Source organism: Chelonia mydas, chromosome 4, assembly GCF_015237465.2.
Source record: "Chelonia mydas isolate rCheMyd1 chromosome 4, rCheMyd1.pri.v2, whole genome shotgun sequence".
NCBI lineage: Eukaryota > Metazoa > Chordata > Testudines > Cheloniidae > Chelonia > Chelonia mydas.
This window is the reverse complement of record NC_057852.1, coordinates 33,764,475-33,791,883: the sequence shown is the minus strand read 5'-3', so window position 1 is coordinate 33,791,883 and position 27,409 is coordinate 33,764,475. Positions and strand designations below refer to the sequence as shown.

Below are 27,409 nucleotides of genomic sequence, written 5' to 3'. Positions count from 1 at the left end.
ATTTTTCTGCTGCAAGATTTGCTTTTGATAGCTTGTGAATGTAGTTTTTGTTCCACAGGACTTTCTGTCACACTGACTTATTGTCACCATATGAGGTGATTTTGTAGTTCACACCATGGACAGCCAAACTCCTAGCAATTTTTCATTTTCCAAACTCCTCGCCTTTAGATATAATAACCACCCATCATCTTGTTCTTTCAAATGAGCTATCAGGGTAGTCAGATTGCATTTCAGGCACTGGCTAATGCTGCTGTAAGAAACAGTGCTGGTGACTGCATCCATGCTTTCAGGTCTTGCTATTCATGGACTGATGTTTTCTGTTGGACTGTTCAGAGGTGTTCTGTCTTTTTTTTTTGTACTCATGCCCTTACTGTCTAGCTCAGACTAAATAGGACACTAAACCTACTTTAGCAAATTCATAGCTTTAGATTCTGTATTAAAAATCAAAGAAGAGACGAATCAAGAAGAAGGGAAAATGCAAATAAAACAAAAAGCTACATACTTACTTGTACTAAGGCTGGTGACTGGTTTGAGGTCTTTGTCCCTCTGACTTTCACTAGTTGGTCTGAGGTTTTGTTCGTAAGTCTTTCCAGCTGATTGGGGTCCAGTCTGGAGTCCTGTACCTGATGGGGTCTGGTTTAGTGTCCTGAGGTTCCTGCTGTTCAGTTTTAGCTGAATTATTGCTGTGCGGGCTTCTGTTCCTCCTCTTCACCTGAAAGGAAACATCTTGAGTTCCTGTTGTTCCCATCTTCTTGAGTCAGGAAGCAGCGTGCATAAGACTTGGTGATGCTGGCTGGTTGCTAAGCAGCCAGCCCTCACTTCAGACAACGGTTGCTATTTCACCCACTCCAAGCAGCAGCTGTTGCCCTGGTGCAGTGGTAGCAATGATGTTGGCAATTTGGGGCCCCCAACCTGGACCAGTGGTTCAGTCTTTCATCCCTGGGATCCCTTGTGGTGGTGATTGTTTGGTGCCTTTCCCCAGGGCTGTGGTGGCTCAGACACCTGCTCAGTGGTGGTTTGGTGTGGCAGTGGTGGTTTGTAGGCACTGTGCAGAGGTGAGTTTTAAGGAGGTGTTTGAAGGACAATGTAATGGTTTTGCTTTTTTTTTTTTTAGGAGGAGGTCTGCTCTTTCCCTGAATAAAGAATGGGAGAAAGCACAAAGGTGTTTGAGGGGGAAATTAGATGGATAGGTAGTAAGCGATGGCAAAGTGGGCATGGGGGGGGAGGGAGGGTTTGAAGGCTTGAAAAAAGTAGGAAATGTTAGGTGGTGTCGGGCAAGGCTATTATAGGCTTGACAATTGTAAACAGTGTGTTTGCTGCAGTGGAAATAGGAAGGCCAGTGGAGGGTTGCAAAGCGTGTGTGTGTGTGTGTGTGTGTGTGTGTGTGTGAGAGAGAGAGAGAGAGAGAGAGAGAGAGAGAAAGAGAGAGAGAGAGAGAGAAATCAGAGCAATGAGCTGGGAAGGTGATCTTGGCAGCAGCATTTTGAATGGATTTAAGAGTGACAACATGTCCTTTGTCAAAAGGACCTGGATTAGGGACAGGATTGGGGTCTACATAAATTGCTCCTAATTAAGGCTAGCAAGGCACAATTCTGCTATAAAAATGTATATTAACATCATTTTTACAATAGAGATTTAAAGCAATAAATCAATTCCCCACCTCAAAAGGGATTCATTTCTCTTACCATATAAAATCAATGGTCCATTTAATCTACTCTCATGTTGCTGTCAGGGACCAGTACCAAATACAAGAAACTCCACAATAGATGTTTATGGAATAACCTGCCGATAGTGCTTTCATGCATCTCTACTGTCAGGGCTTTTGTTTTTGTGGACTTTTTTTTTCTTTTTGAAGAAGGATCTTTTCCTTTCCCTGCATTTCATTGTTTAAGGGGTGACCGTCACTCCAGCCAAAGAGGACTAGACCCCTTGATCTTGTCAGTGATGTTCTGTTGGCCAGAAGGAGTTGCTGCAGAATGTTTTAAAGTGCTCCCTCCCTCCAGGAGACTGGGCACACAGCTTCTGCAGCTAAACTGTTTCCAATCACTATACTTTTGAACAGCAATCATTCAGACTCATACAAAAAAGAATCAACAGATTTTCATCAATAGAAGCAATTTAGCTAGTGGAGGAGCTCCTCTTAAAAAAACCTACCACCCACCTATGTTCTAAAAATTTTTTACAAGAAAAAAAACCCAGTCATCAGACTACTAGGAATATCGCATTAAAACACCTAATTTAATGCCAATCTTGCTAAACATGTAATTAGCTGGGGGGAGAGGAAATGGAGATCAATTATTTTTAATGGCTTCATGATGAACAGATTTGACAACAGTCAGGTTTTTAACCAGTGTGAATCTGGAACTAGCCAAGGTAATGCAAAAAGAAAAATTTGCCATCTTTTACCTAATCTGAATTTAAAGTGGATGATTTGTTAAATTGCTGTTTGACACTGAAAAACTTTTAAAAATAGGTATTTTAAAGTTCTCACTGAAAATAATAAAAGGTAAGCAACTCATGTAGCTACTTTACAGCTGAATTCCTGCTTTATTTTTCTGAAACTCTGCTGGAAACCTTCTAGTGGATATGTATTTACATAAAAGGATTCAGACAGCTGCTAGTAACAATTTCACAACCTATCTTACTGCATAGTGTTTAGAAAATTGTCATACTTCTAGTCATATGAATCAGACTAAGAGTCTGTGAATTCAAATATGCATCTGTGACAATCTTAAACTAGTATAATTTAACACTATGTCAAATTAGTGTCATAGAGACAAAAAAAATCACTCTGGTGTATATATTAAAATGTGATTGGACAATAAAGTGCCAGATCTTGATCCCACTGAGGTCAGTGATAAAACTTCCAGTGAATTTAGTGGGACTTGAACTTAGCCCAAAGATTACTTGTGCACTTGTTAAATTATTGCAGTGAGATGGACACACATGTCTCATTAGGTCTATTTGTGAGCACAGAATCTTGCATGAAAAATGTGGGAGCAGACTCTGGTACTTATTTGTACCATAAAATGAGTCCAAATTGTGTGGAGCAAAATCCTGCTCTTGGATCCACAGTGGGGATCTCAGTTCCATGTTTTGCAAATCTCCCATGTGTGTGGGATTTCTGCGTTGGTCTTGCATGCAGAATATACAATACAGATCCACAGGTGAGACTAGAGAAGATACTTTGGTCCAAAATATTTCATTTAACATAAATTGGCCTGGAAAAGCAACGTGAATGATTCACCCAAGTTTGGGACGTCAATACAGATTTGGAGCTTATTATATTAGCTTGTTAGCATATTGGTTCATTTCTAGTTACATGCGTAAACATAAATTACACTGTCCAGAATTTTCCTTAGATACTTTTCAGAGAAAAATTGTCTCACAGCAATAATGTTAAGATGAATTGTCCTAATTATAGTATAAGTGGCTCAAACCTCACACCAGCTATGATAAGACAATACATCCCATAGTATGCAAAACAGGTAGAAAGTGTCTAATGCAATGAAAGATCTGCACATATCAGATATTAGATCATAACTGCCTTCAACTGAGTATGTATTTTATGATTCATTTTGGTGAGATTAAAAGGATCACAAAGAAGTGATCAAAGAATCTTAGACGTTAGAGATAGAAAAGATGTTAAGTCATCTAGATCCTTCCTCTTTTTCTCTGCCTTTGCTTTCCTTGGAAGACTCTATTACTGTCTAGTTGCTCTCACGAAGTATTTCCTGATGTTGAGCATTCATTTTCTTAATTTTACCAATTACTCCTAGTTATGCCCAAACTGAGACCAAAACAACACTAATAAAGCTGGTATCTTTTGGAAGCAGAGATATATGTATATTTCAGAGGTCCCAAAATTTTTGTTGATGTCTTTTCAATATTGTTAAAACTAATTTTGAAAAAATATATTAATTTAAAAAATATAGGCCTCTAAATTAATCCATAAATAAGAAAGAGGCATTGATTGTAAACAGGAAAAATTGATTTGTTAAAGTTTTTTTACTTTTGCATGTGTAATTTACTAATTTTGTTGCTTTTCCAGCTCTAAATATTCTTGAGTAAAATTAATCTCTCTGCTTAAAACCAGAATATGCGGGTTTTATGCAAGGAAATAAGTGGGAATTGGGGAAATATGGTCCCAACGGAGCAGTATATTCAGTAGATACCCAGTAAGAGGACACATTTTAAAGACAATAGTGCAAACCTAGAAAGGAATTTTGTATAATCAGGAGAGAGCATTCTGTTCTTTGTACCCTCCACAATGTCCACAAAAAGTGAATGAGTAATAGTGTTAACTATTTTTTAAAAACCTATCAGTCCCTTCTGTCATGGTGCATCCTGTCTAGTCTAGATAGTTCTTGAAAGAGATTTGACAGAGATTCTCTCATAGAAAACCATATACTTTGTTGCTGCTTGTCAAAAAATATATATACTAATTAGTAATAATAATTGTTAGAGGAAACGATTGTTTCCATTTTTGAAAAGTGCATTGTTTGTTTGCTGTCAGTAGCAGAAGGAGATAATAGAGAAAAAAACAAGTTAGCAGTTAATATGATGGTTCAGGTTCAATATTTTTATAAAATAAGAATCTTATTAATTCTTCTGGTAGAGTAATCGCCTCAAAAAATAAAAACACCATCTTAAGTATATGCCATTAATTTGTTTTTATTTTTCTGTAGCTCAGTATTCCCCAGTTAAGTTTCCCTCTCCTTTCCCTATATTTTTAAAAGAAATCCCAGAAGATTCATCCAGGCTGAGATCATGTGCTCAGTTCTGCTCCAAATGGAATCAAAACGAAACCTCCTATTGAAATCAATAGGAGCAGGATCCAACCTCATTTATGTTCATTTTCAGCTGAGTAGGAATTTCACTTCCCACCCTTCCAAGAGTTATAAAACACTGAGAATCATGGACTTACTAATAGAAAATATGTTTCACATAGACCCTTAATTCTTGGGTTGTAGTGATATAAGTATGGCTGTAGAGAAGGTAAAAGCTATAAGAATAATTAATGCCCATCATGTAAGGTAACACAGCTGGTGATATAAATTATGTATAATGTTTATTCTCAGTCAGGCAAAAGAAATTCCCTGTTCGTCTGGAAAATAGAAACATTATTTTAATTGTAAGAGCTGCAGTAGACTAGGGGACCCACTGAGACCATTCCCTGTGAGCCAGCAGTTACATCCTATGATGAGTTTTCCTTCTAAAAATACTTGTATAATTCTTTATTTATTCATTCATTATAAAAGTAATTAAACCTCTGGGGTTTAATGCTAAACCTACAGTTGGCCAAATTGTTAAACTCAGCTGCTGGCCCAACATGGGGAACTTAGGGAGGGTTTGTATATCTACCTACTTGCTTACTGTGACACATAGTACTGTTAGGAGGATTAATTAGTTAATGTTTATACAATGTTTTGTAGAACTAAAACCTGATTTACAGTCAGGATTCAACTCAGCCTTCATTTCCGCACCTGTAACAAATTGCAAGCACAAATATTAACAGTTAATATATTTGGCTACTGTACTAGTAGTTATATGTCTCGCTATTAGATGTCCACTTACCCAATACTTTTATTTGTGTGCACAGTTCATTGTGGAAGCAAAAATGCATGTGTTATAATTTGAGGATATAAGATTGTGCCTGCAAAAACAAAGATAATTTATAAAACTATAGGCCTCAAGTGCAATATAATTGCTAGGAAATCATTAAGTGCTTTCTATGTGGTACATGTTAGAGGGTATTGGGGAAGTAGAATAGTGAACACTGCTCTTTTAATAAATTGGATACATGTTTTTTTTTATTATGTATTAATAAAAATTGATATGGGGGGAACAAATTTTACTTCTAGGAGACCAATTACAAGACTATGTAGGACCTTGAGGCAGCTGTCGACTTTCTTCCGCCGTCATGCAATTGTTATTTATAAAAGGGAGATTCAAACCACCATGTTTTAAGCCTTTGTTGCAGCTCATATATGCTGTGATCCGATATTTTTATAAATGAAAGTCAAAGGGCAGATGAAAATCTCATTCTCAGAAGTAGTGATTCCAGAATGGCTGCTGTGAAGTAATGTAGCGGGTGTTGAGAATGTTGATGAGGCAATTGACTTTTGCTATGCTTTAAGTGACTACTCTGTCCTGTTTTAGTATAGATTCTTTGCACACTATCCATATGTTTGCTTTCTTTGAGACATATTTGTTGGACTGATAGCATTTTATTTTCAGTATCTGAAATCAGATATATACAGTACCATTTGTAGGTTTCCCATCTATTCTGTTTTTGTTTGGTTGGTTTTGCTCAATCCATGGCTGGACTAAAGCATAGGCATATAGACCCATGCATAGACCCCTACCAACTGGTGGCACAGGATGATGTCAGTCTCTCAGCTTTCATTGAAAAAAATAAAGCTTCTAGCACTCGTGGATACGAAGAAAAGCTTGAAAACTTGATCCAAGTGTAACTGGTGGAGCCATGTCCCCTTGTCTCCGTAAAAAGCCTGAAACAAACACATCAAGAGGTGTGAATTTCCCCATTCCTCTTAACTCTGAAACCTGCTGTCCCTGCAAGAAGGTGTGGGGACATGATGCAGAAGTGGATTATGCGGGGTCCCTTGTAGAATCTACATAGGGCTTCAGCTTGCCTTAATTCACCTCTGGATCAGTCCAATTTTTACTTCAAGCCTAGTTTGCAGGACATCAAAGGATCCAAAAATGACTTTCAGTGGGTAGATTAAATCTTTTCATATTGATTTTGTATTAGTGTTTGATGCATTGTCATGTCATTTTATGACATGATGTTGCATTGTGACGCATGATATGATGATGTACAGTGATATACTGATAAACAATCGTATCAAGGCATAAATATCATCATACTGGGAAGCACGATGTCTTACTGGACAAACTCTCAAAATGAGTGAATGACTCTTACATAAATCCACTGCTAACTAAACAAACGAGTAACCAGAATTATTGAAATGTATAAACTCTATTTGTCAGAAGACTGTTGCGATTCAAGAACAAATTTTCAAAAGAGTACAGCACCCTGCCTCTCCCATTTAGACACCTATGTAAGTGGCCATATTTTCAAAAGAACTCAGTACCCAACAGCTTCCAACTGAGGGTGCTGAGAACTTTTGAAAATCTGGCTTTAAATCTTAAATAATAATATTTCCCAAAACAGTATCAACACACTTAGTATTGATGCATATTCTGAGTTTCACCAATATGGATCAAAATAACTCCATTGAAGTGAATGGAGATACTCTGAGTTTACATCCATATAACTGAAATCTGAACCTGGACATTGGGTAATAATAAGTAATCTGTCTCTCTGAAATATCACATAGGTGCAATTGTTACCAAGAAAAAGTCAATATTTAGCAGAGGGGTTTTCTTTCGCTAAGTACAGAGAAAAAGTTCAGTACTTCAGCTAACGCAATGTAGTAACTGTTGGCAAATGCTGCCTTTTTAATAGCAGTCATTGTAATAACCTCATCTGAAAGCTAAATTACTTCAGAGATTTTAGAGAGGAGTGTTTGCTTTTTTCAAGTGTGCTTGAAGCCATAATTGTGATAACAGCTATGCAGTAAATGGCTTACCTAATATAGTTCCCTAATTGCTTAAAGCAAAATACATAAGCCAGATGCATTATTTCATATGTTCTGTCGTATTGTACCATTGTGGTTTGCAAGCCTAACAAATCTTTCACTTCAAGTTGAACACTTTCTTGTCAAACACCAGCTACTGCCTGATTACTTCCCACCATATTGTTCTGATTACTACCTTCTTAGGTCTGCTTCTCCTGCTGTTCCTTTTTCTTAACTTTGGTGCCTGCAATGCCTTTAGGGTATTGCATTTAACTGCTGACATACAGTAAATCATCCTCTAAAACCTATAGTGTTCCACAAGTCTGTATATTTGCCCCTGACATCAGTGTTCTTTGATTTAACTGTTTTGTTTTGTTTTGGCTTTTGATTATCCTAGGGTCCGATTGGTATGGATGGAAAGCTGGTAGGTGATTTGTTCAAAACTAGTATGAACTAGGTCTTTCTACATGTTTTTCCTCTGTTCTTTCTTTTTTGAATCATTTATGCTAAAATGTTTATTAAAGTAAATTTATAGCCAGCCATGGACTGGTTCATCTTAGTATAACCGATATGGCCCTTAGTAATCTAGGCTTGATGACCTACCAACCACCTCTTCTTTTTGCATTCATCCAAGGCAACTGAGAACAGCCAAGTTATCTCTATGTCCTAATCACATTTTGTCTGGATCGTGCTGGGGCAGGGCCATCTCAGTTCAGGATCTTTGTCCATGGAACTCACTCACAGGAGATCCATCAAAGTATCTTGGTGATTGTCTTCATAACTTAGCATGAGGTCTGCCTATTTGTAATAGTACATCTATGACCCTTTTTTGGCTGCCTTTTTTCACTGGATTTTCTTTTGCGGATTTTGTGTCTTTCTCCAGTGTTGTTAGCTGGTGGTATCTGGGTTGGCCTGGTTTTGGTTTTATAGTTGTTTGTATCACATCACAAATACTCTTTTGGGAGATGGATATTTTTAAAATTTAATTAATTAAATCAGAGGTGGGTTTTAATTTTGTGGAGTGCATTCTGTTCAGTTATCAGTTGTCACAACAAATAGTTTCTCAATTAGAAAATGCATGTTGAAGTGATGGAAGATCTTGAAGTTTTTTGTTTACAAATCCTTTAAGTATTTAAATATTGTAGGTGGTTCATAGGCCTGTTTCTGCTCCCTCTCTTACTCTTTCTCAACGTCTAAAAGGTGCTCTTTCCCTCTTTCATTATCACTCTTTCCCTTCCTCCCCTCCCTTTTCCCAGTTGGGCTCTTCTTTTGTTTTGATACTAGAAATGCATATCTTTCTTGGCGTTCCCTCTGTTTGCTGCCAGCTGCAGTCTTAGCTGGCCACACCTACTCCTCTCCACTGCCAAGCTCCCTTCCCCCTCCTTTTGTTAGTCTTTTCTCTATTCTCCAGGGTTCTGGTTCTGTTGGAAAGTAACCTTCAGCTACAACTACCACCACCACTCACTACGCTTCTTCATCTGTACTTTTTTTATCACCTCTCGTACTTGTCTGGAAGACTTTTAGTGTTGGCTTCGATGCTACAGCTGCTTAAGTTGGCCCTCACTTCCTTGCCCCCTCCTTTCAGTATCACTTGCCCTGTCAGTAGCTGATATCAAATTAGCTGGGAGGAGGGGATCAGTTAGCAGCCAGTCTAACTCCCTTTGATAGACAATCTTGAAGAGGCTGTCAAATTGAACTCCAGAATTTTGAAGCCAAAAATTTTCAAGTGAAACTCAAACCCAATTGTATTAATCTGCCCCTCCCCCCCCCGAAAAAAAGTACATATGAAGGAAAATTGTTCACAAGACTCACCTGAAAATGGGGAGCACTTCATAGCTATCTTTATCATAGTATTATATGAGAAAAGGCAGAAATGGGTGATGGCTAATGAAACAGATGAGAGAAGGTTGTCAATATAATCGTCACAAAAGTAGTTCTGCATTTGGTTCATAGCAGCTACTGCAGTGAGAATGGCAAGATTGGTTACCAGCATAGGGAGTGAGTTGTAAGGTCACATTCAACAGCATTGTGCTAGTTCATGAAAAACAGAAAGTAAAACAGAGTAGAAACAGAAAATAAAACTACACTGTATTGCAGTTTCACCATCCAAGCTGAGGGAAGTGCCAAAAGGAAATAAAATATGTACCTCAATGGGGAAAAACCAATACAATTTTTAAAATCAGCCATCTTTAAATTATGGAAGTCAGAAAATATAAACAGGGCACCTTTCAGTGCTTGAACTGGGGTTCCAGGTGACTACCACATCCCCGTGTTCTTCTGCTACCTGTTGAATAAAAAAAAAATGGTGCATACCATCACTTTTAAGGCACAAACCACCAAATTTTCCCAGTTAAAACATTCACTCTTTCTTAAGATCAACCCAGCCGCGTAAAGTGCATCTCTGAGTCATGTATGCTTACTTTACCCACAAAAGTTGCTCCTGTTAGCATTGCAAGAGGCACTACTTGTATGGAAGAACAAGCTGGATTTTATCCTGCCTCAGAGATTGAAATCAAAATAGTCAGCTGATTACTGGTGGTGCTGGAAGAGGCAGTAAGAACCCAGGTTGACTTTACAGATCTGACAGAAGAAACACCTTTAGACTTTTAAGATGAGAACATTTGATATGCCAGACTCTGAGAGACAATTAATATGAAGCTCCACAAAGTCATTTTTAGAGTCACTTTCCTAAGTGAAATGATACTTTAATCATCTAAAATGTTATAAATTATATAAATTAAGGAAGTTATTCTTTTGCAAATTAAATAGGACCAATTCTGTGCTCAGCTACCACAGTATAAATCCCACATAACTGTAGTGAAGTGTTAAAACAGAATTCAGCCCCATACCTTGATGTTATCCCTTTTTAATATGCAGTAGAAATATTAATTGTACATTATGTAGCATATTTTAATAAAGAAGCGCTCACTAATGTTTCATAATTAAAATTCTGCCAACCTTTCAACATCAGAGCCAATTTTTCAGTGATTTTTATCTAGAATTTTAAAGTTAATTCCCAGCTAAAACCTGATATACAGCATCATACAATGCATTGTGTTAAAGATCCATACTACTCATGCACCAGGAATAATTTCAGTACCATTGAGAGACACTGTCCTTCAGCATTCCCTTAGAAATACAGTACTATTGCAATGATTGCAATGGAGCTGCCTAGGACAGTTTTCAAAACAAATCATATTCATATTATAATTTTAAAAATAAACACAAAAGCCACTCATTTAGGACCTGGTTGTGCTTGACCCTTGTGTAGCTACATAAGGAAGGAGAAGGACATCATGAACTTCTTTATGCCCTCTACCTTTGCCTTCTTGTGCTCCAGGCCAATACAAATAGCAGCTAGTGAAAAGGTAGAGGTCAGACTCATGGTGTCATCCCTCCATCTGCACCTGGCCAGCACCAAAGTAGAGGGTTTGCTACACCATCTCTTGTATAACAAATTGATTTTTTTACATACAAAACAACAAATACATTAGGGAGACAAATGAAGAGAAGCAATAATAAAAACAATTCTATAACTGCAATTATTGGGTAGTGTAACATAAAATATCTGACCTATGAAGGGTATACAGAAATATTTATTGATCAAGAAGGGTTAATAGCTATGAAATAATTAGCCTGGTTGATACAAGGTTCCATATTATATGTTCACATTTGAAAGGAGATTCTGTATTTAGATTAGAGCAGACTTGGAGATCTTTTTCTGTCTAGGGGTGCTTTTATATTGGTTACCCATATATACAGTTCCATGCTGGATAATTCTGGTGTTAAGATTGAGACAGCCAGTATAAATCAGCCTTATTAAGGACGATGCAGCCCTTATGCTCCAAAGTATTTCCACAAAGCACTATGGCCCCAATCCACAAAGGTACTTAGGCACTTAACCCCCAATTTAGGCACCTAAGTCCCAGTTTTAGGCTCCACTGCAATCCAGAAAACTTCTGCTGAACGCTGTAGGCGCCTACGCTCACTTGGCACTGAAATTTACAGGGTAAAAGTTCCTTAGGCAACTAAGTTTCTGCCTCTGAGCATATACACTGCTGCCTCCCTCTAGGTGTCCATACAACTATCTGCCGCCTAAGCCCCACAACGATTCATGAACCGGCAAAGATAGATGTTTGTTTGTGGGGCCTGATCGGGTAGGTGGTCTCAGAGGCTGCCTACCAGATTGGGTCGCATTCACAACCAAGGAGGAGGTGATGGTGTCATCCATCTTGTAACTTTGAGCTCAGTGGTTAGAGCACTCACCTGGCATGTGGGAGACCCAGGTTTAATTCCCCCTCTGTTGGAGAAGAAGAAAGGAATTGAAGAGGAGATCCCCGCACCACTGAGAAGAGTGCCACAACTACTCAGCTATGGGATATTCTGATGAGGAACAACCGCAGTCTATCCTGTTGAAGCTGTTCCACTGTGGATAAATAATTAAAGAGTGATTGAAGCAGGGGGATTGACCCATGGGTCTCCCACCTCTCAGGCAGGTGCCCTAAGCACTAGGCTATAGAGTCATTCTCTTGCTCTCTTTCTGGCCCAATAGCTATTCCACTGTGAGTAAAGACTTAAATAGTCATTGGGCAAGAGAGAGAATTAGTAGCCTTGAGGTTGGGGCACTCACCGGAGAGTTGGAAGACCTTGGGTCCAGTCCCCCTGCTCCAATCACTCTTTAATTATTCATCCATAGTGGAATAGTTTCAACAGAATATCCCATGCCCAGTTGCTAGGGCCCTCACTTCAGAGGTGGGAGACCTCTGTTCAAATCCCCTTTCCCCCTTTGGCAGAGATGGAAGAATTAAACCTGTGTCTCCCACATCTCAGGTGGAGTGCTCTAACCACTGGGTTTAAAATTATACAGTGGGCACCCCGACTTGCTGCTGCCATTTTGTGTGGAGCAAGGCACATATCTAACTCATTCCCACAAGAAAGTACTTATTACCTAAGCTGTGTGGTTCCAGGACAGGGGTTCTCACTCGTGAATCACTAAGCAGAGATAGGCATCTATTCTGAGAGAGGTGCGGAGCTCCCTGCCTAGTATGCTGGCTTTTGTGGGTCACATTATGAGGCAGCTATCTTCCACCATTCATTATGTAGGGAACCTAAGTAACTAACTCAGGTTTTGTGGATCACAGTGTTGTTCCTGTGACTCTTTTTTTTTTTTTTTTTTTAGGTGTCTAAAAATTAAACACTGCAATGCTGAGCATGGCAACATCTAAGTCCCTTTGCGAAGCTGGGCCTGTGCCTCTATGAGAAACAGTTGCACTTGACTCTCTCTGTGGGGTGCAAAAGCGGCCCTGTGCCCCTAGTACATAGCTGGGGCTTAGTGCTACAATGTATACATGATAAAAGAAAAGCAGAGTTAAAGAGAAATCCTGGCCCTGTTGACATCACTGGTAGAACTTTTAGTGACTTCAGTGGGACCACAATTTCATCTCCAGTCTTAGCTGTGTGCTACACAACACCCTCTAAACTGCAACACTCTGTAGCATGTAGGCACAATATATGGAGATAAGAAAGGAGTGGCAGCTTTCAAATCTATTTTTTGTTTAATCAATTTATTGCTTTAAATCAAAACCCTAGTATTGGTTGAATATTGGTGTCGATATTTCTGAATGTATGTAAATATCTGTGTATTGCTGATATTTGGGCCAAATTTTCCAGTTAGATGTGCACATTTGTAATCATATTGCGTACATCTACGTTAGATTGAGACATGCTTATGGTATGTGTGCAAATCAAAAGTTTGTATGGACATGTATGTGCAAATGTAGGTACACATGAATGTGTACAACTGATTTTGAAGTTCTGCCTGGTTTTCCTTTACATTTCAGTTCTTATGAGATTATTTTAATAGTCTTTCATAGATATTTCAGAATATAGTATGGCTTTACATGTGTTTGTGAGTCTGTGTGTGTATATATGTGTGTTTGTATTGTTCCAAATTTGGTTTATCTATAGGGGGCCCAGTCCTGCAGTCATTAGTAGGCAAAATTCTCATTGATTTCAGGGTCAGGACCAGCATGTACATGTAAAGTGTCACTGACTTTAAAATTGTTACAGCCGGGTGGGACAAAGTATAGGCTTTTGGGACATCCTGTGGGACTTGGGTAATTCTTTTCATTGCCTTGGCTTAACCTAGTCTGAGGTGTCATCCCCAGAGCTGAGAAATTTTGAAGCTTCATTTTACAGTAGAACCATTTACCAGCTTTTAAATATTGTTTTGTCTTAAAAAATGAAGCTTTGAAATCTTCAGAAGTGGCTGGCTCTGAGACTCACTCCTCCAAAGGAAGAAATACAAAATGCCAACCACATGCTAAGTGGTAGGAGTTTGTAGTTCTCTCTCAGTGCACATCTGATAGCCAAAATTCTGCTACACTTGGACTGTGATATCTCTGTAATGTTCTAGTACTATTTACTATGTGGTGATCATAGAATTCATATGGCAAAGTGACTTATTTATAACTCAAAGGGACATTTTCTTCTCTATTTAGTGTAATAAAACCTGATCATCTATAAGCAAAAAGTGACATTATTCAGAAACTTTTGTTTGTAGGTAATAGTCCTTGGGTAGAAAACATCTCGATTTATGCTATTTAAAGTTCTAGGGAAAAATAGTTGAAAACAGATTGAGATGGTTAGAGGCCATATAAACCTTTTGACCCATTTTAGGAATTACAGTATCCTGAAACTAAAGTGAAGACATTTTTTATTTCTTTTTAAAATGTCTTTAGGCGCAATAATATTTAACAAAAGGAAAGGTTTTTTTCATTAAACTAAAATATTATTGAGTTACTAGAAAAGCCAAAAATCTTAGCTAGTTCTAAAAGCTCAAACATTTAACACCTTATAAAAGTTCCTCTGTCTTCCAATGTGATTTGATCTTCCGTGAGGTTGTAGTTCACAATCACACTTACTATATTGTACCATAGTACATTTCCTCTTCACATTTACCCATGGAACTCGCTAACTTTTTCCAGAGGAATCCAAGATGCAGGAACCCCTGTGGTAGAAAGTCCATCCAAAAAGGGATTGCAGCAACACAAGATTCCTACAGCTCCTTGGTCTGCCTTGGGGCCCTCAGCTGACCGGACCAGCAGTGCCCAACAAAAGCCAAGGAGCGAGTGGAGGGAGGGTATGGATGGGAGATGCACTGAATCAGTGTATCCTCAAGCCACCTCTGCTGGCAGGATTCCTGTGGTACTGCAGCCTTAGTTTAAACCTACCCTCCCTATGGCAGAGGTGGAAAGACCATGTAATCTCCCTGATAAGTGTGTTCCCTGATGTGGCAGCCCTCATTAGCACAGTACATAAGAACATAAGAATGGCCCTAGTGGGTCAGACCAAAGGTCCATCTAGCCCAGTATCCTGTCTTCTGACAGTGGCCAGTGCCAGGTGCCCCAGAGGGAATGAACAGTAATCATCAAGTAATCCATTCCTTGTCTCTCATTCCCAGCTTCTGGCAAACAGAGGCTTGGGACATCATTTCTGTCCATCCTGGCTAATAGCCATTGATGGACCTATCCTCCATGAATTTATCTACCTCTTTTTTGAATCCTGTTATAGTCTTGGCCTTCACAAAATCCTCTTGCAAAGAGTTCCACAGGTTGACTATGCGTTGTATGAAGAAATACTTCCTTGTATTTATTTTAAACCTGCTGCCTATTAATTTCATTTGGTGACCCCTAGTTCTTGTGTTATGAGAAGTAGTAAACAACACTTCCTTATCTACTTTCTCTACACCAGTTATGATTTTATAGACTTCAATCATATCTCTCCTTAGCCGTCTCTTTTCCAAGCTGAAAAGTCCCAGTCGTATTAATCTCTCCTCATTATGGAAGCCGTTCCATACCCCTAATCATTTTTGTTTCCCTTTTTTAACCTTTTCCAATTCCAAGTAGAGAGTAGTTTATACCTCCCTGTACCAGTGGGATTAATCAAACCGGATGTCTGTAGTTTAACTGCTTAAAATAAATAAATAAAGCCCAGTGTTTTTATCTAAATAAATCCAATATCTGTATCTTCTCCCTCACTCCTGTATAGTTAATTTAAGTCCTTCCATCATTTCTGAATCACACTAATCTGATCAGTAGAACTACGAAGTTTCTTAAATGAAGGTGTATTATTGTCATAATTTCCCATGGATCAATTAATTATGACAAAAAGCCACTAATTTTAGTTCTAATTGAACATAATGATGAGACTCCAGAATCTAATTTTATCAAGGTTGCTTCTTGCTGGAATGTTCATCACCTCCTTATCAGAAAACTTTGTCAGATTCTGTTCAGATTAATGATGCCTTTTTGTAACTCGCCCTCTCTCCCTCTCTCTCTCTTTTATTTTGCAGGGTCAACCCGGTCCTCAAGTAAGTGTCATCTTGTTCTTTTACACTAGATTATGCCTAACTGTGGAGTCAACAGAACTCTGATTATCTTCAAATTCTTTTTATTTTTTGGGACGGGCATTTAAAAAAAGCTAGAAGCTGGTAATCGTTACACAACACAGTAGACCAAATATTTCCCAAGAGGGAAACATGGGGCCCCCATATGGTTGTTTTAATTCCATCAGCTGTTTGACCAGATGGTGGGTTTAACAATGTATTACCAAATAAAGCAGATCACTTAACTATGGGTTGAAACTTTGCCACATAACTTTAAAGCAAGATGAAATAACTTCACAAATGTGTAGCAGGAGCTGGTTCACATTAACTGCTTATTAATCACATTCTAATAATGCTGTTGTAATCTGGGCAGGCTTCAGTTATTTCAGATATTGCACTACTGGCTTCTTTGATTAATTATATACAATCCCTGAATTAGTTCTGCTTTGGTTAAGGATAACACAACTACATGTCATGTGAGGGGTAATTAAAGAAATGGGAATTCAGTGAAAAGGAAATTCATTCAGAGTTCTCAGTCAGACACAGAAAATAAAAGAGGGGAAGTACTAGATATAACAGAAATGATATATAAATTACTTGGGTTATATTCAGAAAAATGGAAGAGTAAAAGAGGAGGAGGACTAGGCAAAACTAAACTGGGTGTTAGTTAATATAAAATTAAGGTTTTTTCCATTTGCATGGAAATGTTTAGATTTTTTTTTTTGCCTGAAAACTTTATGGTTTTCTGATGTTTAAGTGTTTTTTTTTAATGAAAAATGAATATTTTTCACAGAAAGCAGACACTTTCAGCAAACTACCCCTTCCCAGTTTTGATGAAAATTTTTTGATCAGCCCTGGTACTAAATAATTTTCCCAGTCTTAACTGTGCTCATGAGGAATTTGGAGTGCAAAAAGTTAATCGGCTTGGCTAAACTAAATGGCTTCCTGGCTCCAAAGAATAAGTTTCCTATGCTGTCAAAGGGAAGACTTAGAAAGTTTCCCGTGTTATAGGTCTATTTGTTTGCACTAAGAGCAGAGCTAAATTACAGTACTGTGTCCTACATTAACACCTATTCTTGGGTCAGCCTTGATATGTATGAAGTATTTACTACATCCATGCAACACACACATAAATACTGCACATAAATAAATCCACAACTGGAAAACAGTTGTATTTAAATTTTTATTGATTCAATATCAACGGGGTCTTTTTCGTAATAATACAATATAAAAGATCATTTAATTTTATGTTTTTCCTACTTCAGCGCAGTAAAAATGATCTCTGTATTACAAACCACGAGCACTTTCTATAAAAGCTCCTGTTCCTATTCTAGTGCTGACAATATTGACCCCAAAGCAGAACTACAGGTTTTTTGTCATAGCCTTTAAATAGTACAGCACCTTTTTATGGTTACTTTTTTCCTTTAAAAAGAAAACAGTTTTGAATACCCTACTGTTAACAAAATTAGTCTGAGGAATAGTGGCAATACATGAAGCTGGGCTTTGGTTTTTTAAAGTTAAAAGGCTAAAATGATTCCAAAGAGCATCAGGGATGTCTTATTTCGGATATGAAATCCAGCAATTAACACTCACCAAAGGGGTTCATTTCCACTGGAAATCCATAAGTCCAAATTCTCCCCTCAGGCATGACCATGCAACTCCTATTGAATACAATGGAAATACATACATTTATCAAAGAACAGAATATTGCCTGTAGGTTATCGTTAAGCCTGCGTAGAATATAATACCCTGGGAATGAAAGAAGATGGGTTACATTAATGAGAAAAGGAGTAACTTTTGTTATTTTCTCTAGTAACAAAAGGCACGTAAATGTTAGAAAACAATGAGCATACTACAATAATCAAAGGAAAGACCAAACTTGCTTAGGAAATCCCACTGTGAGCTCTTTTAGTTGAGTATTCGTACAGCGCCTTCACAAAGGAGTCCAGATCCAAGACTGTGGCTCCTGGATACTACAGTAGTACAAATAATAAATAAAAATCATACCCACCACCAATAAATAAAAATATTGTCAAAGTGCTTAATTGTAGCTTTTTTTACCGTCTACCTCCCACTTTCCCCCAGCATCACGTGGAAGTACCCTGTGCCCGGTCTTTTCCTGGTGCAGTATACTTCTTCCAGTGTTCCAGCATAACTACTTAAGAGACCAAGCCAAGAGACTGACAACTTGCAATCTGCACTTTATATGGGACATCACAGCTTTACAGAGACTGCTCTCCTCTCTTCAGTGGATCCTTATTAGAACTGGGCACAATATTAATAATTATTTGTTTTAATCAGACATTGCCTGTTTTCATATTTGTGAAATGTCTGTGAAAGAATTTTACATCCATTTGATACTTCCCAATTTAATGTTATGTACATGTCATAAGGGGACTGCAACACTTTTTGTGACAAATGTTTGCATTTTTTTTTTTAACTTCGAGCTTCCTTAACTTCGAGCTTCGAACAACAGTACTCGGTTATATTTGGTCCCAAAAACCCCATAGTATTGGCTCTGGTTTCCTGATTGGCTGAAGCCACTCTATGTAGTCAGCAGGTTTGGCGAAAAAAACACTTTGATGTGTTTTCTAAGAGTAGTGCCTTCATATTGTACTTTTTTCCTGTGACAGTCAGGAAGAAAATTGTCAGCAGCACACAGAGAGTAGCTCTGTGATGTCTTGTGCTGCAGTATGTGTGGGAAAGCAGTTTATCATCCCTTAAAGAATTTCCAGGATTCTAGGGGAGTACTGGCCAGGACTGGTGGCCCCGCAAAGACACTGGAAGAGAGAGCAGTGCATCCGCCAAAGAAACTAGAGGAGGGTAGCAGGCAACAGGTCCTTTTGCTTAAGAAGCAATCACCAAGTAGAGTTGGAAGGCAATTGTGTGGGGACAGTAGGCTGCAAGGCCTGGTGAGTTTCTCTATAGGTGCAGGCAAGTTGGATAGCCATCCACATTCAGCCTTTTGAGGTACCTTTCTCAATAAATATATATATAATTTAGTTTTCGGGAGGCTGGTTTACACCAGGCTGCTAGGTGTAGGTAGCTATGTTAAAGCTATAGTCCCGTGGTGTGCAGGTCATAAGAATCAATAATGTTGTAGGTACACTGAAGAGTTGGAAAACAGGCTGGGTTATCTGGTGCAACACCATCACAACAAAGCCTAACAACAATATCCATTATTCCCTCAAACTGGCTTCCCTTTCTCCAGCTGCTCCAAATTGAGGTTTAAACTCTTTGACAGTTTCTCCACCTGGGTGCTTGCAACATTACCATGGATTGTAGGGGATGGAGGAGAGGGAAAGACAAGCTCACAGTATGCAGGATCAAAACCAGGTCCAGAGAAGTAGCCCATGACTGCGGATGCAGAAGAAGTGATGCCTCATTTACTGTCTCCTGGCCCATGGGCATCTCAGCCAGCTGCAATGCTAGCTGAATGACACTGTCTTCTAGCTGTCCATGAGCCAGAGATTTTTGTCAGCTAGCACACACCGCTGATCATCCAGTGCCTTGTCATAATGAGTGAGAGAAGCCCCAAACTCACAGGATATGGCTGTCATCTGGGCCACCACCTGTTCCACTCTGCAGAAAAATCTGGCAGCTGTTTCCCTTTTAGTGACCGCTGATGCTTCACTTCATCAAGTGGTCCCTCCCCCTGCTGAATGATAAAAGGAGATATCCCCATTTATTATGTGAAAATTCCATTTGTTTGTGCAGATATGCATTACTTGTGATGCACAGTGTATGCAGGTCAAACTTAAGCCCCAAACTTTACCAGTTTGATCAGTGTTACATAAAGTTATGTACAGTCTCATAAATCCTTCATTTCTAGGCACAGTGGACTGAGTTAAGTATGGAGTGAAATTGGTATAGTTGTGGTGATTAGTTTAAATAATATCATTAAAGCCAAAATTTCAATATAGGTGTGCTTGGAAGGATTCAATTTTTATCAGTAAATGTTGGGAATGTTCATTTCACCTTCTACACACAAATCGACTAAAAAAATATTTCCATTGACGATCACTGAAATTTACAGTTAGGCAAAGTAAGAAAAATGCTTCCTGAGAACTTACTAGAGTTTGATTTAAGACTATTTACTTGTATATTTTGACATGTGATACTGACAATGTGTGTTTCAATGGCTATCCGACATTAACTTTCTGAATCTCAGCTTTTCTGTCATTAAATAATTGTCTAGCCCTCTTCCCCATTGTTTAATTCCCCTGTAATTTCTCACAACTGTGAAAATGTGAATTGATAAAAATAGGAAAAAATAGTTAAAAATAAACATCAATATTATTCATTGAAATTGTATTTAAATCTAATTAATCCAAGCATAAATATGGGCTATGAAACTTCTGCTACAAAGTTTGTACATTCACTTTGTATGCGTAAAACTGCATTTTTTTAATGTAAAAACTGAAGTTTGAGTAACAACCAAGTAAGGACTTCAGTATAAGGCCCACTGTGCATCCTCATTACTGTGATCTTTCATTTAAAATGAAGCCAAAAAGCTTTTTACTTTTAAAGACACTGGGTCAGTTTTTTTGTTTCTCCTACAGTAGATGACTTCACTAACACATAAACAGTACGGAGAGCTACTGCATATCCCCTATCCTGTATCAGGTGTTAGTGATGTCTACATCCATTGACTGGAAGATGTAGAACCCTGAAATCATATCTTGGCAGGTGCTGGAAGTTAAGGGGGAAAATATTTTCTTTTTATGGGAATTAAAAATTTACTAGACTTTTATAATAAGGAAGAGGAGACATTGAACCAGAATTAAATAATGGGTCTGCTTATTTTGATTGTTCTTTATAAAGGTATTTACAGCATCTGTAATTTTGTCTATACATAAAGACAATGATTCTCCTCTCGGTTGCAATCATTTGTATTCAGAATATCAAGTCAATAGAGTTACACTAGTGTAAATGAGAAGAAAGTTGGGCCCAGACTCTGATAATTTGGGCTCTTAAACTATTTTATTTTGTTGTTGTTGTGCTTTTGAAAAAAAATCATTACAGCTTACTTCTAGCAACCACATATAGGTGATGGATGTAATAGGACAGAGAATTAGAGAGAGTGTGCAAAATTCTATTTGTTATGTCTGCATTTTAGCAAGGGCCAAAACTTACTTCCATTGAAGTTAATGGGAGTTTTGCCATTAACTTGTGTGGGATCAGGATTTAGCCTTAACGGAGTGCATCTCATAAATAAGCTTGTCTGAACAAAGTCACTTAAGTATCTGACTGGTAGAGCTTCAGAGAGTATTCTGGACACTTTATTACTTCTCTTTCTATTACGTCTCTGTTTGGTAACCTTCCTTCCTTTTTACAGCCATAATGTAATCTTTGTACAGTACTGAAATTTAATGCGATCTTTACAGGAAACACACAGCCAGCATTAAGTTGTGTAACTAATGAAACAAATATAGCCATGGTCTATAAATTTCTTTACCATAGTTGCCCAGTAAAAGGCAACAGACCGGAGTCTTCCCTGGCTATTGACTTCAGTGGGGTTGCTCCTGATTTTCACCAGAGAGAGCTGGAGAATTGGGCTCAAGACTTTGTGTCGATGTCTGATGTTTCAAAAAACAAAACCCACGCTAAGGCTTACTTTTACAGAAGTAATTAACTTAATAATAGTTTTGAAAGTGTGTTGATTTTTTTTTTCAGGTATGCATATAATAAAGCAAAGATAACTTGTAAAATAGCTTTTTGATAAAAAAGATTTGACAGTAAGGGGCACATATTAAACCATGAGTACTTCAGTTGCACCTGGTAAATATACACATCTGTGCATACAAGTATTTGTAAATGCCTAATATTAACTGCCCACTCAAGCGACTAAATGAGCAAATAATGTAAACACCAAGGGTGTGCTTCTATGTTAGAAACACAACGTGGAACTCACAGGGGGGAGTGGCTAAGGTGGCTTTAAGCCTTTGTGTCCTCCTGATCCTTGGCTGCTCAGGAGGCTGGAGAGGTACCTGGTATTTATGGCAGCCTCCCCAGGGCTGCTCTGTGGGTGAAAGCACTGAGCAAAATCTCCACAGCACCGCATTCTGGGCATTCACCCCCAACAAAAGCCTTCCCAGCCCTACCCTTAGTACACCCCCTCCCACTGCTTTTGCCAGGCCTTGTGAGGTGGCAACCTTATGGCTGTCTTCTGCAGTACTTGTGCCAGATGAATCCTCCCTGACCAGATCCAGGGATTTTAGAGTCCCTTTACACCATTCTGTTCCCCATTTTTGCCAGTGGAAAGGAACTGGAGCGGGGATGAGGCTCTCATGCAAAATATATTTTCAATTGCATTTACCTACTTTGTGCAGAAAATGCATTTTGCTTGTTCAGTTTCCTACTTAGGGTTGCAGTTCGGGTAATCGGCTTTGGAAATCTTGTGAATCATAGAATCATAGACTATCAGGGTTGGAAGGGACCTCAGGAGGTCATCTAGTCCAACCCCCTGCTCAAAGCAGGACCAATCCCCAACTATAACTTTGTGTTTGGATAGCAGAATATTTAAGTGCTTGCCAGCAGATCCAGGTACTGATATTGTACAGATTTAGTCTTCTGGTTCAGAAAGAAGTCTGGTCAAATCTGTTAATCCCAATAATATTAAAAGCTGCTTTCAGATTTTTTTTCCCAACCCGAAAATGTATAAGAATATAAACCAATGTAACAATCAAAATGAAAGAAATCATTGGAGTCAGCATCGTTTAGAAACAGGGCTCTGTGCAGGCTAACATCAGTGCCAAGGGTGCTGATCCACAGCTATGGAGTTTTTATCTTCCTCATCTACCGGTGAAGGACCCTCTCAGGAGTAGCTGCATATAGCAGACGAAGACAAATTGGAGAGATAGATTCTCTGAATAGGTGGGGCTCAATCTTTAAGGGCACTGAGCACCTTGTGCGGCATGCTGAGTACCCCCATCTCCCAATTAAATTAATGGGAATTGAGGACACTCAGCACCTTGCAGGTGTTGGTCAGCAGTTGCAGAATTAGGCCCTGGGAGACCTAGGTACACTTTAATCAAATAATTACTAATGGGGGGCATGAGGAAGAGGCTGCAGGGAGAACAAATTAACCATCTACTTCTATTTGAAGGGTGTTATCTCTAGTTTCTTTTGATAGGCCCATAGCTTCTGAAACCCACCAATACCTCTTTTAAGACAAAACCAGGATGGATCTGTTCCCCTCGTCTCACACACTTAACGTTAGTGTTAAGTGGAAACATACCATGCACATTCTATCTTTTTAACCGGGAATTGATTTCACACTCATCACCACGGTATTCTTAGCACTTAGATCTTCTCACGGCAAGAAGAGAAAAAATGTCTTGCATTCCTTAATTCTGTATAGTATTACTCAACAAAGCACACATGAGCACAACAGGCCAATTGCAAGCATATACTGTGGTTCCTATTTGAAGTCTACAAACAGCTTGTCAAAAAACAATTAATGAACTATGAAACATCTCTTGTATTCCCATAGCATTTCCTAGTTTTGAGTCAGATTAAAGTTACATTTTACTGGTATAGTCCGAAAAGCTGTGAAAATGTAGTAGCGTCCTCTGTGTTTTATTAGGAATTATGTCAGAGCAAAATACTGTGCCATATTCAAGTATATAACATGGTATTTTACTATTCTACTACATATGTTTTGTATTCCGTATTAAATGCCTACTACCCTAGCATTTTTAATGATCCCCATGCTCTCTTTCAGTTCTAAATTCCAGCTCAGTCTGTTGCAGATTCCTATAGTTTCACTGAAGCTAAACAAAACAAAACAAAAATCAAGAAATTTGAGAAGCATTGTTCTTTATCAAACTGTTGGGCAGCTTTAAAATATCTGAACTGACTTCTACTGTATAGGGCCTGATCCTGTATCTTTTGTGAGAATAAAGCACTCCTTATTCTTGTGAGGTGCTAATGTTGTGCCGATGTTAAAAGGGCAGATGGGTTGACCAGGTAACTATAGGCTGGTTAGCCTGACATCACTCCCTGGCAAAATAATAGAAAAGCTCACATGGGATTCAATCAGACTCATAGACTTTAAGAAGGGCCGTCCCTAGCTATTATGGGGCCCTACGCAACCGCATACCTGTACATTGCAGGCCACAGAACCTCATCCACCCACCCACCCTGGTAACAGGCCCATAACCTCTGGCTGAGTTACGGAAGTCCTCAAACCATGGTTTAAAGACGTCGCTTTACAGAGAATTCACCATTTACCAATTAATAAAGCATTGGAATATAATTAATGCTAGTCCACATGTTTTTGTGAAAAATAGGTCTTGTAAAACAAACCTTAATTTAATTATTTGATGGAGATTACACATTTGGTTGATAAAAATAAATGCATCAACAATCTATTAAGGAGTGGGGCCGGGGCCACAGCTGCAGCTGGGGGTGGGGCTGGCAGCAGGGCCAGAGCGGAGCTGGGGACAGAGTGGGGCTGGGTGGCACTCCCTCCCCAACCCCCATGGGGGCTGGCTTGGGCTCCACTGCACCCCCCAGACATTCCTCCATGCCACACAGTTTGGGGACCATTGAAGTAAAAGCAGTTTAATGCTGTGGTTTATTTCATGAACTGTACATTAATAGTATGTACATACGTATGTATGTATGTCTCTTCCACTACATTGCCTTACTTTGACAGCCTGGCACTGACACTTAGACTAGTTTATTATTAACATAAACACATCTACCTAATGTAATCTATTGGATTTTTTTAACATAATGGTATTTTCATGTACTTGCATGGTCCAAAATTTGGGCAAAAATCACTAGAAAATGAAGTTTTTGTAAAACCTGGGAATTTTTCAGTAAAAATCAGTAAAAACTGAAAATGAAGGGTCTTACCATTGGGGAATCCTCATCAAATGGTGTGTTTCTACTTGGGTAGTAAGCCCTACACTATTCAGCATTTTCATGAGTGAGCTGAAAATAAATTTTAAATTACTGCTGATAAAATTTGCATATGAGACAGATTGGCAAAATGGTATACAACAATGAGGACAGGACAGTCATAAGCTGGATCCAATCCAACAAAATATGTTTTAATATAGCCAAATGCAAAGTTATACATCTAGGAACAAGGAATGCTGGCCAGACCCAAGGAATGCTGGGGGACTATATCGGAAAGCAGGACTCTGAAAAGGATTTAGGTGTCATCATGGACGAGCAACTGAACATGAGCTCTCAGTGTGATGCAGTGGCAGAAAGGGCTGATGCATTCCTTGGACATATAAATGGGGAGCAGTGAGTAGGAGTAGGGAGGTGATTTTAGCTCTGGTAATTGGTGTGACTCATACTGGATACAGTTCTGGTGTCCACACTTTTAAAAGTATGTTGAAAAGAAAGAGCCACAGAAATTATTCGAGGGCTGGAGAAAATGCCTTACAGTGAGAGATTTAAGAGCACAATCTATTTAGTTTATCAAAAAGAGGATTGAAAGATGACTTGATTACAGTGTATAAATAGCTTAATGTGGAGAAAATACCAGATACTAAAGATTCTTTAATCTAGCAGAGAAGGGTTTAACAAGAATCAATGGCTAGAAGCTGAAGCCAGACAAATTCAAATTGGAAATTAGGGACACGTTTTTAACAGTGAGGGTGATTAACCTTTGGAACAAGCTACCAAGGGGAAGTGGTGGATTATCCATCTATTGATGTCTTCAAATCAAGACTGGATGCCTTTCTGAAAGATATACTTTAGCCAACACAAGTTATTGTGCTCAATACAGAAATAACTGGGTGAAATTTAAGGGTCTGTGATATGCAGAAAGTCAAACTAGATGATCTAATGGTCCCTTATGACCTTAAACTCTCTGAGTCTGAGTAGTGCAGTTGAGTTCAGCAGGACTGCTTACAAGTGTAAAGATTAGTTGTGTGTGTAGGGGCTGGATTAGTAATGCATACCATGGGAAAAATCCAGACTTCACTGAAGTCAGTGAGAGTTTTTCCAGTGACTTCAGTGGGTCCTGGTTTTACCCTAAATTTTCAGTAAGGGCCCACTTTACAATGACTTGTGCATGTGAGTAAACTTACATGCATAAGCATTTGCAGGAGCAGGCCCCGAAATGTTTAAGACTTACACTAATATTTTGGTATTATAACAATACTCTTATCATACCTTCTCTTTCAGGAATTTAATACATTATGTGCATTTGATGAGGAGCTGGCATGCATAGCTCTGGTGATGCATTATTCTGCTTATATGCATATGGGTCACATTTACATGAGGATAACATGATGCTAAAAGAACTCAGTGTGGTAGGAAATACTGTAATTCCATTCATAAGGACAAGTCAAAATGTCCTCTGCAGTTTCAGTAATTTGCCTGTTTGCATCAAGATGAAGCATGGCATGCTGCAACCTGTAATCTCTACAGGTCACCATTATGTATAGCAGGCCATAATTCAGAACTCCACGGGCCACATTCTGCCCATGGAACACAATTTGGATGCCCTGCTATATAATAGAGGCTCTTGGATAATCTCAAACACTGGCAGTCATAAGGAATGTTAAGCATCATGAGCTGCTGGGGAACATTTAAAAGAATCACATATATTTGAAGAAATATAATACAATTGCATTATTCAGTACGTCTGCTAGTGATCATTTGCCAAAAGAATAAATATTCATTTATATATACACATACATATGTGTGTAATTTCCCCTGAAGATGGTCTGAGTTTTGCAGACAAAAATATTACTCTTAGGAAAATTTTTAGTTTTGTTTTTAATAAATTTTATGTTGTTTTAAATTGCTTCCTTTTTAAAAAATGTTGCAAGCCTCAGAGGTTACAAAAAATCTCTCTAGTCACCTCATGTTTATATATACATTAGTCTAAATATGTGTAGATATGTATAACTGATGTACAATAATGTGTAGCATTTATAGGGTGTTTCATCTTCAAAGCACATTATAAATATTAACTAATTCGCAGAATACTTCTATAAAGTATGTCTTTATTATCTCCTATTGCGGATGGGGAAACTGATGCAGAGATGTTAAGGGACTGATCCTTCAACCATCACTCACACTAGTAGGCTTTACTATATGTGTAGTCTCATTGACTTCAGCTGACTTACTTGTGTGAGCAAGGGTTGACGGATCCATGTCAGTACCAGAAATAGAAACCCAGGAATTCCAGACTTTGCCTATCTTGTCATGACTCAGATAGGATGTTTAGATATCTTGTAGTGTTCTGCTGGACTTTAATTTGCCTCAGATGGATTTAGATTATGTAAAGTTCTACAGTTCTTATTACGCACAGTTGATAAACAGCTATAATATACTTTGTTTTAAAAAGATGTTATGATTTGTTTACACAACGTCTGAGGTTGCAACAACATTGGCAGACAGAGAAACTATTTGAGGACCTACAGGATGTGCAAGGTAGCATGGA

At 38.5% G+C, this 27,409-nt stretch overlaps 1 protein-coding gene across 5 annotated transcripts in view; it reads left to right on the top strand.

Annotated features, from left to right (window-relative positions):
- COL25A1 (collagen type XXV alpha 1 chain) overlaps positions 1–27,409 on the top strand; it is a 412,520-nt gene that overhangs the window by 231,044 nt on the left and 154,067 nt on the right. For all 5 annotated transcript variants that reach the window (XM_043545532.1, XM_043545531.1, XM_043545529.1 and 2 more), the window contains exon 5: positions 15,958–15,975. In XM_043545532.1, coding sequence (XP_043401467.1) covers positions 15,958–15,975 — 18 coding nt within the window. The remainder of the gene's footprint in view (positions 1–15,957; positions 15,976–27,409) is intronic.